The sequence below is a fragment of the Myotis nattereri genome (assembly GCF_964212035.1).
Source record: "Myotis nattereri genome assembly, chromosome: 3".
Classification (NCBI taxonomy): domain Eukaryota; kingdom Metazoa; phylum Chordata; class Mammalia; order Chiroptera; family Vespertilionidae; genus Myotis; species Myotis nattereri.
Genome location: NC_138077.1, coordinates 81,683,636 through 81,697,404, shown reverse-complemented (window position 1 = coordinate 81,697,404; position 13,769 = coordinate 81,683,636). Strand labels below are relative to the sequence as shown.

Below are 13,769 nucleotides of genomic sequence, written 5' to 3'. Positions count from 1 at the left end.
TAAGTCATTTAGTATACAGTATGTCCTTCCATGAGCTTTCTATATTAAGGACATAAAATTAGCAAATTACATTTCCACTCACCAATTATATGAAATTTTGAAAACTCAGGAATTAAACCAGCCTCATCTCAGGAGAGAGAGAAGTGAAGTCATCTGACTATGCCTGTGCACCAAGAATGGGGTAGAGTCTGAAAGCAAAGTCACTGAAATACATTCTTTCATTTTCTTCAGTTTCAACAAACTTCTTGGACAAGTAATTAAAAGATATGAAAGCCAGATTGTTTTCAGACAGGACATTAGTTTTCTAAAGGTGTGGTTTTATTTGTAGTAAGCAATAAGAGGAGTACCCTAGACATTTTGATATTTAAATTCGGTGACATAACTACAGCAGTATTCCCTAAAGTATGTTCCTTAGAAACTGGTCAGATAATTTAGGAAGACAGTGCAGAAGCTATTCTGAATCCTCTTATGTATTCTCACTGGACATTTGAATAAGGAAGATGCAGAGAAATGCCACAACTAAAAACCCTGATTATCTCTGTTTTCCATGGAGACCTTTATTATTTTGTATTTACATATGAATTTTTATTTGACAATACTTATTAATATAAACACCTCTAAGAAATGAAGAAATATAGCAATAATTAAAGTATTCACTGGTAGATGCTATAATAGCTTTTAATCTTTGGACATGACTAATCCTTGTTTAGGGTCAAATCATGAATTACTCTAATATTTAGAATGAAACAGCCCACAATCAAGAAGCATTGCAGTTTACAGTACAGAAGAGAATGTGGCATAGCTTCTAAAATAGGAAATATGGTCTGGCCAGCATGGCTTAGTGGTTGAACATCGACCTATGAATCAAGAGGTTACGGTTTGATCTCTGTCAGGGCACATGCCCAGGTTGAGGGCTCAATCCCCAATGTGGGGCATATGGGAGGTAGCTCATCAATGATCCTTTCTCATCATTGATGTTTCTGTCTCTCTCTCCCTCTCCCTTTCTCCCTGAAATCAATAAAAATATGTTTCTAAAAAATAGGAAATATTATAGATTTGAGAAGCAGTAAAAAGCACACAAGTCACTGTTAAGCATAACCATACTCATGTGGACTAAAGTATAGTCACAAGATACATGCATTTTGTTTATGTAAATTCCAATCGATATAATAAAGAGCCAAGGTCGTAAGGACTGGAAAGGTCGACCAGACGGAAATCAGTGCTGGGTTGCCATGGTGACCCAGCACTGACTGGGGCCGCTGCGGGTGCCCAGACCCAGCACTGACTGCCTAGGGCAGTGATGGTGAACCTTTTGAGCTCGGCGTGTCAGCATTTTGAAAAATCCTAACTTAACCCTGGTGCCATGTCACATATAGAAATTTTTTGATATTTTCAACCATAGTAAAACAAAGACTTATATTTTTGATATTTATTTTATATATTTAAATGCCATTTAACAAAGAAAAATCAACCAAAAAAATGAGTTCGCGTGTCACCTCTGACACGCATGTCATAGGTTCGCCATCACTGGCCTAGGGGGCTGTGGATCAGGCTCTGAGAGAGGCCTGCAGAGAGAGGGGCAGGGTCTGATCCGTAGCCTTTTGGCAGCCATTGATCAAAATTTGCCTCTCTTTCTCTCCCAGCCTGTCCAACAGCCAAGCCTCCATTTCTCTCCAGGCCTCCACTGGGGCTGCTGATCAGCCCCGCCTTTCTGATCAGGCCCCGTTGATAGGCCCAGAGACTCTGACTGGCATAGAAACTGACCAATCAGAACCAAATCTGGGTGAATGTAAGGAGTCAATGGCTGCCTAGGAGGCGGAGCTGTTGACGCTGACTGGCATAGAAACTGACCAATCAGAACCAAATTGGCCTGCAGGGGAGGGCAGTTAGGGGTAATCAGGCAGGCAGAGGCAGTTAGGGGCGATCAGGACGGCAGGAGAGAGCAGTTAGGGGTGAGATCAGGCTGGCAGGAGAAGGCAGTTGGGGGCGAGATCAGACCAGCAGGGAAGGGCAGTTAGGGGCGATCAGGCAGGCAGAGGCAGTTAGGGGCGATCAGGCTGGCAGGAGAGGGCAGTTGGGGGCGAGATCAGATCAGCATGGAGGGCAGTTAGGGGTGATCAGGCAGGCAGAGGCAGTTGGGGGCTCGATCAGCCCAGCAGGGGAGGGCAGTTAGGGGCAATCAGGTAGGCAGGCAGAGAGGTTAGGGGCAATCAGGCAGGCAGGCAGAGGGGTTAGGGGCAATCAGGCAGGCAGGCAGAGGGGTTAGGGGCAATCAGGCAGGCAGGCAGGTGAGTGGTTAGGAGCCAGCAATCCCAGATTGTGAGAGGGTTGTCCGACTGCCAGTTGAACATCCCCTGAGAGGTGCCCAATTGGAGTGGGTGCAGGCTGGGCTGAGGGAACCACCCCCCCTCCATGCACTGGGCCTCTAGTTATATATAAAGAACAAAAGCCCCTGGATTAGCCTATCATCTCTTTTTACCCCGATCCCCACCTTCAACTAGACCCCAGTTTAGAAAAAGGGAAGTCATTGTAGCAATTAAAGAAAAAAACAAATAAATGAATTCTAGGCCTTTAGGAGGAACTCTGTCCTGAACAGTTCCAAGGGGAACCTTTCAGGGTCCTTGGGAGTCATACATTACTATTTGTATGACCATGCATAATGTTTTTGGCTTTTATGCTCCCAGACACCCAAGTCCTGGTTATTTAAGGATAGTTTAAAAATTTTTGAGGGTAATTTTGATAGAGATTCTCTTTTGATTTTTACCTTATTCACTGATCTTAGAACCTAACTCCCACTCCTATAATTTTTAGCACAAAACAATACCAGGGTTACATAGCAAGCATATGCCATTCTGTTCATAGTGGAGGTATTCTTATTTCACGTGGTTTAATCATATATGCTCATATATTATTAGTTTCTAGTTAAAGCTGAAATAGTTCAAATATGAATGTAAAAAACATTCTTTAATTTTATAAATAACTAAAAGCAAAATAAATGAAAGTTGGATTAACCTTCAATCCTATATAATAAAAGAGAAACATGTAAATTGACTGTACCTTCACTACGCTCACCAGCCCATCAGGGTGAATATGCAAATTAACCCAACAAAGATGGTGGGTTAATTTGCATACACAGACGCCAGGCAGAGAGAAGAAGCGGGAGAGCAGGCAGCTTGGGGGGACGTGGCTCCCTCAGTCGCTCCCTCAGTCATTGGGAGGACATGGCTCCCTCAGTCATTGAGCAGAGAGCAGAGCAGGAGAGCCAGAGGCTTGGAGGCTTGGGGAGCTGTGGCTCCCTCAGTTGTTCCCAGTGCGGGGAGCACCAGGAATTCTGGGAATAGTAGTTCTGATGGCAGCCCCAGGACGGAAGTGGAAGCCCAGAGCGCGGGAAGCACCAGGAATGCTGGAAATCGTAGTTCTGGTGGCAGACGGATCTCCTAGACACTAGAGCAAAGTGAGCCTGGAGCAAGTTACTGTTGCGGTGGGGATGGAGGGAAAGCAAAGATGAGAGACATAAGTAAAATCAGAGTGTCTAGGAAAAATTAAAGGGAAGATATCCTAAAACTTCCAGGAAATCTCCACCAATGAAGCAAAGAAGAAAAAAAAAAAAAGCCTCTATTATTCCATGAGCAACAAACCAAACTGGGTTGGGGGGGTCTCAGACAGTTCGTTCATATGCAAAGACAGACAGAAACTCCCGGATTGGAGAGGGCTCCCCTGAGGGCTCCCAGATTGAAGAGGGTACAGGTCAGGCTGAGGGGCCCCCTCCCTACCTCCCCATGCATGAATTTTCATGCACTGGGCCCCTAGTATTCTAATAAAAATAATTCAGAGGTTCACTTTTAATGGGAAAGGCTTGTATTACTTAGAAATTATTGATTTTACTCAAACACCAATCATTAAAAACTTGTTACTGCTTTATTATGTAATACTAGTGGGGGGTGGGGGGAGGGGTTGTCCCTCAGCCCAGCCTGCACCCTCTCCAATCTGGGACCCCTCAGGGGAAGTCTGATTGCCGGCAGTCGGACATCCCTCTCACAATCCAAGACCACTGGCTCCTAACTACTCTCCTGCCTGATTACCCCTAAACACTTCTGCCTGCCAGCCTGATCACCCCCTAACCGCTCCCCTGCCAGCCCGATCTCACCCAACTGCCCTCCCCTGCCAGCCCAGTTGCCCCCATCTGCCCTCCCCTGCCTCTTGGTCGCCCACAACTGCCCTCCCCTGCTGGCCTGATTGCCTGCAACTGCCCTCCCCTGCCAGCCTGATCATCCCCCAACTGCCCTCCCCTGCTGCAACCCACCTCCTCCATGCAAGGCAGCGGAGATGGCGGGACCAGCCTCCTCTGCACCACGCGGAACTGTGGAACCCCCCCGGGGCCTCATCGCACAGAGCAGCCACCAGGCCCCACCTCCGCTGTGCGCACAGCCATCTTGCGGCTGCCATCTGTGGCGGATATCTTGTGATGATGTCTCGCACGAGGGCCACCTAGCTTTTATTAGTATAGATAAATTCTAGAACTAATAATTTTAAAAATTATATATTTATTACCCTAAAGGGCTAATAACATGCTTGTTACTATAAAAGCACTTTTACTATCATGTATTTTTTAAAACTACACAAAATATTATTAACATTAATTTTCATGTTATTTGGTAAGGAGAATAATATAGTTTATTGTCAGAATGGCTTAAATACATAATTCTGAGTTACTTTTATTATAATTTCTAAAGTAAATTCCATTTTATTCTCTCTGTCTGACTTTAACTTATATAAAAGTAATTTGTGTATATACTATATATGTATTTACATACATATATGGCATACATATGTGTTTATGTATGTATACACACACTTCCCCTAGCCTTCCCAAATAATACCTTTACATTATTTTTATATTAAAACTATAAGACTATTCCCAACTGCAATGCCCTGTGCATCAAATTTGAGAAACAAAAATACAAGTTTCTGTATCACTTACTTTAAAGCTCATCAATGCTGGATTCCTTTTTCTTGTTAACCCAACCTTGCATTGATTTTGCTTAATTTTGGCTTTATTAATATCTGTGTTTTGGACTATATTATCCTATGCTTGATGTATATAAATCTCATTCATGCAATTGACAGCAGAGATTACTTTTTAATAAAAAATAAATTATTGTTGAATGTTTAAGAACAAATAAATGGAAGCTCAATCAATGAATTCACTATGGAAAAACAGAAGGGACTACCATAGCAAATGTGAAAAAGGCAAAAGAGCATTTTTTGGATTCAGTGGCAGATAAGAAAGTGTAAGAGTGAACAGCAGCCTGTGGCTATTCTCCTTATAGATATTCCCCAAAATTAAAAACATAATTTTATGAAAGAGAAATAAAGAGAAGTTGTAAGATGTGAGTTTTCTCATGATATACTAAGTATAAGACCCAGTAGTGTCAAAAAGCAGAAAAAGACAAAACAAAAACAAACAAAAAAAACAACCTGACAAGAGAAACTGAACAGGTAAAAGTGGTTTATGGAATATGATGGAAATTAGAGATTTTTTTAAATGGAGGGTGGAAACATCTATAATAATAAAAGCGTAATATGCTAATTAGACCGGATGTCATTCCAGATGAAGCCAGGGCCAGAGGGAAGCCAGTGCCGGCAGCCAGGGGAAGGAAGGCCTACTCTTGCATGAATTTTATGCATCGGGCTTCTAGTCTATACTAATAAAACTCTAGGTGGCCCTCATGCATGACGTCGTAACAAGATGGCCACCACAAGATGATGGCTGCCGCAGGATGGCCGTGTGCACAGTGGAGGCAGAGCCCAGTGGCCATTCTGCGCAGTGAGGCCTGGGGGTCCCGTGGCTCTGCGCAGCGCGGAGGCCAGTCCCAGTGGAGGAGGCGGGTTGTGGCAGGGCAGTCATGGGTAATCAGTCCAGCAGGGGAGGGCAGTTGGGGGCAATCAGGCTGGCAGGGAAGAGCAGTTGGGGGCAATTGGGCCAGCAGGGGAGCTGTTAGGCATCAATCAGGCCAGCAGGGGTGCAGGTAGGGGGCGATCAGGCTGGCAGGCAGAAGTGGTTAGGGGCAATCAGGCAGGCAGGCAAGTGAGCGGTTAGGAGCCAGCAGTCCTGGATTGTGTGAGGGATGTCTGACTGCCAGACATTCCCCAAAGGGTCCCAGATTGGAGTGGGTGCAGGCCAGGCTGAGGGCCATCCCTCTCCCCTGTGCATGAATTTTGTGCACTGGGCCACTAGTTAGATATAAGATTACTGTAAAAGAAAAAAGAAAGTTGGCTAATTTTTGCTTTATCTGGCTTTAAATGGTCTCCATGGTTTCTTTTCCTTGTAGAATGCCGGAGTCACCTGGAGAAGTTCCTGAATATCCTCTGTTTGTCACAGTGGGTGACTGGCTGGATTCTATAAAAATGGGGCAATATAAGAATAACTTCATGTCTGCAGGGTTTACAACTTTTGACCTGATTTCAAGAATGAGCATCGAGTAAGTGGTACTAGGGTTATTGCTGGGTTTAGATGCTCCACCCAGGGGATTATAAATTCAAGTACTGTATCAAGAACACCATGGTTAAACTACCTTTCCTAAGGCTACTATAGCATTCCCACATCTTTCCCCACCATTTCCAAATACTGTTCTAGTGGAAGTTGGACATTACACTTTTAACTACTATTCTTTAAAAGAATATATTTTATTCAAATCGCTATTTAAAATTTTATAATAATTTCTAAAATGCATATTAGGCTTGTTCACATCATAGACTTTACATCAACATGGTTTTTATCCTGGTAAGTTATTTATTACTCATATATGCTCATCTTATATACTAGTAATCACTTCCTGTTACTTCATCAAATGTAATAATTGTAATAATACAATATTATCATGTCATTTCAGATTTCCTTCTCTATAGTATTATGGCCAGTCATTTTCCCACTGTCTCAGAGGTTTTCTTTTGCCTGTGTGCAATAAAAGTGCTCAAGATGTGCTTAAAAGGTTAGATACTAAAACTAGTAAGTTGAACCATATGAAATTGCCATTGTTTTAAAATAGTAATGACAATTTCTTATGATTCAGCATAATACAATGGCATTCTTTTTCAAATTATTGAAAGATCTGAGAACTCAAATGGAGTCCACGTTATACATTCCGCCCTACATACTATTTTGCTTACACTGTTGAAAATTTATACAATTACCTAAATTATATAATGTTTAGGGCTATGACATGTCTGAATATTACATTAGTACCTGAATTTGAAATTTTCCTTAAATTTAAGGTTAAATTGATGTATTCAACTGGCACCAGGGAGAAGAAAAAAGTAACAAACTCTTAATGTTCATTTATATGTCTTCTTAAACTTTTACTTTACCAGTTATACAATTTTTGGCAAATTTATAAAGCAAATCAGACATGTTGCATATTTGCCATATCTCAATGTTTATTTCCTCTCTCTCATACTTAGGTCTTGGATATTCCCCAAATTTGAAAACACAATTTTATGCGAGAGAAAAAAGTAAAGAGGAGTTGGCAAGATCTCAGATCTAAATGTTCATATTCTCTATTCTCTATCCCCCTCTTTCCCTGCTTCCTCTCTCTTTCTCTCCCTCTCTCTCTCTCTTTTTCTCTCTCAGTGACATTAGAAGAATTGGAGTCATACTCATTGGACACCAGAGACGAATAGTCAGCAGTATACAGACGTTACGTTTACACATGATGCACATACAGGAGAAAGGATTTCATGTATGAAAGGACTACAAGCACCGGTGTTTTGTGCCTCAGCATTTCTATAATGAAAGATATCCTCTCTACTACCCGCTCTTCTGAATCTCCAAACACCACTTTACAAACTGCTGTCCCCTACTCAGACTACGGGGCACACACTCTTGTTTATGCTTCCAACCTGGATTTTTAAATCATGCTTCATAGCTCCTCTCTGAATAACCTGCAAATAAAACCCTGGCCCACTGCAGATATTACTACACAATGGTAAATAACTCAGCATGGATGTGTAACTTTGTATAACAGCATTTGGGAAGTGTTCAGGGACTTAACACATAGGAATTTGCCCAGATGTAACTTCCTTAATGATGTATTTAGAGTTTGATGGTAGATGAAAAAGAAATAGTTGACCTTATTTTCATGGTTTGTGATCAAGCAGCTTCCAAATTGACATGCATATTTATTTGTTAGGTAATTATATTTAACTCTATGGGTCGTATTGTTATTTTATTTTATAATGGTCTAATTGTTGATGCCTGATGTTGTTAGATTTACAGAAATGAGCAATGGTTTTATGTAGTGAATTCTTGTCAGGTGTGACTATGGTGAGAAGGGCGTTATCGGGGAGGGAAAGGGAGAAACATACTGTGCTTTTAGATCTTCTAAGGCTGGGTTTGTCTATTTTTTTTTTAAGTGTCCTACGTATTTCATAGTAGGTGGTAGTTTAGAGGCTTTCCCCCTCTAATTTTTTACTAACTACAGTACTATAGTACATTTCTCTACTACCTTATAAAGATCACCTCTAGAAAGACCATGACAGAGTCCTTTGCTCTAAAGGCTTCACAGAGTGAAGTATAGAATAAAACCATGACTATTTCCTTGGCTCTTCTTCACAAGTTTCCAAAAGTAAGTATTCTCAGTAGAATTCCTTGAAATAAAAGTTCTAAGATTATAGCCTTGGATTCAATGTTAAAATGTTAATTTAATTTAAACAGCATTTAATAATAGTTGCCTGGTGGCAAAAGAAAATAAACACACATGTAGCTGACCATTTGATATTAGTGCATTTTGCAAGCTTAAGAATTGTGGTTTCGTTCATAAAAATAAGTTACATGAACATGCTGAGCTGTTTTCCAAACCTTCCAAGAGACAGGTATGCCATTGCATACTCCGAAGAGAACATAAACTGATCTAACACATGAATATACATAAATATTGTGTCAATCTGGGTTCATAATACAGTAACATAAAAACATGAAACAGCTAAGGTATGCTGTTGTCATAATCTTCTTGGAGGCTGTCGAAAAGACAAATACATTTTTTAGTGAATTAAGCTGAGTCAGCTTATCAAAATAGTGCTGTATTATGAACAAATTCAATTATAAAATCAGCTGTTCTTTGTGAAACTAAAAAAAAAAAAAAAATGACTGTTGTGCTAGGTATAAGAGTAGGGAGAATGTGTTAAGGAAGAAAAACCAAAAGGCCAGGTTGTCTAAAGATGCTAATGTAATAAAATAGTTTTTATTTGATCACATGGATAAAGGTGCCTACCCACATTCTCAGATTCCTACCTAAATCACATTTTTTGGTGACAGTAGCTTTCTTGCTATTAAAGGAGATTCACTTTTTTTGTTTATCTTTTTTCAGATTTGTTGATTGTCCCGTTAGACTATACTTTTCCACATATTTATTTTCTTAATGATTTATCTCCTGACTTTTGCCTACCACAGCTTAATTTGTCTCATTTCAAAAAAAAAATGTATAGAGCTAAAAGGAAGAGTCTTTAAAATACTCCTTGAAGTATACTAAAAAGGAAAAAAGTAGGAAATCCATCACTTTTTAAGTAAGTTTATCAGAAATAGCTAGCAGCATCTTCCAGCCATCACCCGCATGGTCACACATCACTCAAACTATCTGCAGTTTGCTTGATACATTTACACAAGTATGAATACATTTAGAGGAAATATAAAATATCCACATTTACCTGTCTTCAAATATATATTAAATAATAACGTAAATAACAGATGTAAAACAGATTAAATTTATTAACCATATATATTTATTTTTATAATACAATAAAAAAGGTATTTAGAAAAATAAGGAATAGAATAATTATGGTCTTCCATAGGACTTTGTCAGCAACATCTGTATACTTTGATGAAATCTTTAAATTTCTTTAGGAAAAGCATTCAGTGTTTGCCACATTGAAGTTCTCTGTTAAGAAATTTTTTCCTTAAAAAAGCCTGATTCTACCCATATCTGGTTAATTTATACTTTTTTTCTTCCCTAACATCCTTATCTAGTTTTATAAACTGTCTTTTCACTTTGTCTCTTACCCAAAATCCTCTTTAAAATTACATTTACATTTTTTAGAACTATAAGCATGATAATCCTAAGAGTATAATTTTGAACCTCATTATGGTCAGAGCAAGGTTGAAATATGTGTGCAATATTAAACTGAAACATTAAAAAATAAAGCTATTTCTTTATCAATCACAGAGTCCGTGATCCCAAGGGTATGATAATATGCAGAAATGTTAATAGTTAAGTTGTCAAATATGTTTGAAAATTTTACATGAAATATTTTGAGATTTACTAGTGTACATATTCAGTAATTAAAACTTTAATATGCATAAACATAGCACTTAATTATAGGAAGAAAATGAGTAACTTCCATAAATCACAAGCCTTCAGGAAAAATCTTTGATAACTAAAATATGCATCTATATTCATGTACCTGCATTATTTTAAATTTTCTTATCTACACTAGTGAGAGTCTTTTGGATTTTGACAATCAGACAGATGAAGAAACTATTTTCATCTTATATTCTGGTTGGTCAATTTCCAGCCTGTAGTCAACTCATTTTCTCATATTATAAGGCATATCTGAAAAAAATTGTAAAACAATGCACAATCGAGATTAGGTACATAAATCATTAAATTTAAAATGTCAGAAATTGCAAAGCTCTTAGCTTAACCAGAATCAATAATTATAGCACTTTTGCGCTGTTATAACTGTTGATAAGTAAGTTATGCATGCCATAATCAAGATGGTTTCTCTTATTTCACTCTGTACTATCCTTCAAAACCTATTCAGCTATCACGTAAATAAAACAGACTTCCAGCTTCAGCTTTAGGGCCTCAGTTCATGAATGGAAAACAAATCCAAATCCAATCCTTGAAAAGCAGTCTTTATAGAAAGTCTTCTGAAGGGTGACTTTTTTCCTTAAAAATCCATTTTTATTTCTTTCCCTACCCAATTTCCACTCTGTACAGCAGTCAGTTAAATCTCTTGTCGCAAACGGTTCATGAATACTAGGTATCTTTTTTCTATTCCTTCATTAATTTTTCCAAACCTTTCTTTCTCAGTCCCCTCTGTTCTCTCTTTATTCCTCCATCCCATCTCTCAGCTCCTACCACACCCCTTACCCTTATCAGCAAAAGAAAGGTAGCAGAGCAAGTCCAAAAAGACCTTATAGGTCTCCATAAAAGATGCTGAGGGTGGAGGGAAGAAGAAATGTTGCAAATACCATACTTTAATAGTTTGGGTCCTACCACATAAATGGGAGCATTTGTAGTCACAAAACACCTGCGTTCTGGATTTTCATTAACTGGAAATTAAGTGTTTTGGAAAGTAATTGCAAAAATGGATGATGATGACCCTTTTCAATAGCTTTAGCTAAGAAAATTTATTATTAATTTAAAAGAATCAAAAACTCTTATTGTCATCTCACAGTGATATATTCATGGCCATATTTTCTGTTCATGTGTATGTAGACTCACTACCTCAAAGGTGTTACTAATTAGAAAACATCGGACACTTTTTAAAAACAATTGTTTAGTAATCTCTTGCCTAAGCCAATTCACTAATCTTAGTAAATATAAGAATAATTATGAACCTGCAATGGTTGCATAAAATTCTTTCATATATGATACATTTAACAAGGGAAAGAGATGATTACTCATGATATATCTAACATATTACTAGGTGAAATAAAGAAACAAAAACCTTCATTGCAAGAAAATAAATACTCCATCTTTCCCTTACTGTTCCCTTAAAAAAATATATTAGGTATTTAAAAGATTTCTTAGCATGAAAAATACTATTTTATGTTATCAGGGGATGACATGATATTCATGTCTTCTGGGGGGAAAAGATCCAGGTCATCAAAATGTAGTTCTAGTTATCTTTCTTCTACAAATAATTAAATTCAAATTTCAAATGAATGATAGATTTATATAAAATGTCTTTAAAAGGACATTTACATCTTGATTGAAAGCCTTGGGTTCTTTACTTTTAATTCAAAAGAGGATTTTTGTTCAGTTGGCATTTGCTTTTATAGGATTTTAGAATAGATTTGAAAGTCTACCTTTAGCTTATCATTGTTGATTCAAAATTACTGTATTTAAAAATGAAAGAAAATATTAAAAGAAAAATTTTCAATTACTAAGGATAGTAAAGCACTAGTAAAAGAAAACACTTACTCTTTTAAAAAATAATCTGGCAAATACAAAGTTTTGTGTGCTCAATGATGCCAAATCCCCTGCATTTTATTATGTTTGCACTTTCCCATTGAAAGCAAAGTTCTTTTTAAACAAAACCAAGGTAGGTTCTTGCTTGAATTTCAGCACTGGTTAATCAGAATATTAAATCTCTAAGAAAACTTTTAATTAAGAGAACGTTATACATGTTTCATTTAAGAGAAAAAATCTTAAAGAATTCCACCACCTTTAAAGAAGTACATGACAGATGAAGATGAAAAATAGCTCTTAAATGTAATGTAAAGATGTAGTTTCTACTTTAGGTTAGAAAATAAAGTACAGATTAAGAGCACTATTTCCTGGGAGTTTTAAATTAGAAAAGTATCAGAACTAGCAAAAATCTCTCACGGAAAGCTCTGTCCTTATTCATGTTTCTCCATTATTTGTAACCTCTCGTTGTCTTTAATTTGTCATCATAAATTCGCTTTCAGTTAAGATAATAAGTTATCAACTCAAATAATAAATCAGAACTGAGATATGGCATTAAGTGTTCTATAAAAAAAAAAAAGAGAGAGAGAGAGAGAGAGAGAACAACCCTGCTTCAGGATTCCTGTTTAGTTCGCATCAGAGTCTCCATTTCAGTAGTCTTCATTGAAGGCAGAACTACCTTTATTCCAAAATAATATGTTATTATAAAGAAAACTCCGAGGACATGAGAAACTTCACTTTTCATATGTCTAAATCAAATTTTACATTTAGGAATTATTAACTCTGAAGATAGACGTCCTTGTTTTCATGAGTTAAATGTGAGCTTACATGACAAGCAACATTGATATGAACATCTCTATGCACATTTATATAGATCATCATCCTTCGAACAGACTTAATTTGCCTCTGTTCTAGAAAGACCAAATATCATTTAACTTTTTGAAATCATGATTGAAGGAGTGAATAGTGCTAAATCATAAAAATGAGTACACAATACACTTTCACGATTTTTATCTCATTTAAAATATCCTCTTCTATTGCTTTTGTAATAAATTGAGTCTCTCTTCCACATTTAGTAATTTGTAGAGTGAAATGTGCCCATTTAGATAGATAATGCTTTTGTTAAATTTTCATTTAAACACATCTTCACTCAGTCAAAGAGAAGCCAGAATATATTCATTCTATTTGCTCATTTTTCATACAAAGTACTAATTTCTGTGCTTTAGAAATATTTATCCAGTAATATCAATATTAAAGTTGTAATGTTTTTCTTTGACTGTACATGCTTTATTTATTGCCACACATTATTTTTGTCTTTGAAATAAATCTATTTAAAATTGTGGTCTACAACAAAATCAATGGCCTCTCCTTTGCTAACTTATAACTGAATGAGTTATGTTTTGGTTTATGTGATTGATGTGAGCATTGTGAAATCTAACTTGTTTGAAAAGGCATTGGCACTTTACCTAGAGCTATTATTGCATATCTTCAAAAGTATCTTTAAAACAATACTAAATTTTGTGAACAATATAATAATAAATACTTATTGGAGCTTTTTAAGATTTCTGCACTTATTTGGAA

The 13,769-nt window shown here is 37.5% G+C and overlaps 1 protein-coding gene across 2 annotated transcripts in view; it reads left to right on the top strand.

The window, feature by feature from the left end:
- Positions 1-9,525, top strand: part of EPHA6 (EPH receptor A6) — a 934,835-nt gene extending 925,310 nt beyond the window's left edge. The window contains exons 18-19 of one of the 2 annotated variants that reach the window (XM_081086735.1): positions 6,333-6,482; positions 7,631-9,525. In XM_081086735.1, coding sequence (XP_080942861.1) covers positions 6,333-6,482; positions 7,631-7,745 — 265 coding nt within the window. In that variant the 3' untranslated portion in view covers positions 7,746-9,525. The remainder of the gene's footprint in view (positions 1-6,332; positions 6,483-7,630) is intronic. The other variant, XM_081086736.1, reaches the window with a different exon arrangement.
- Positions 9,526-13,769: the final 4,244 nt, after the last annotated feature.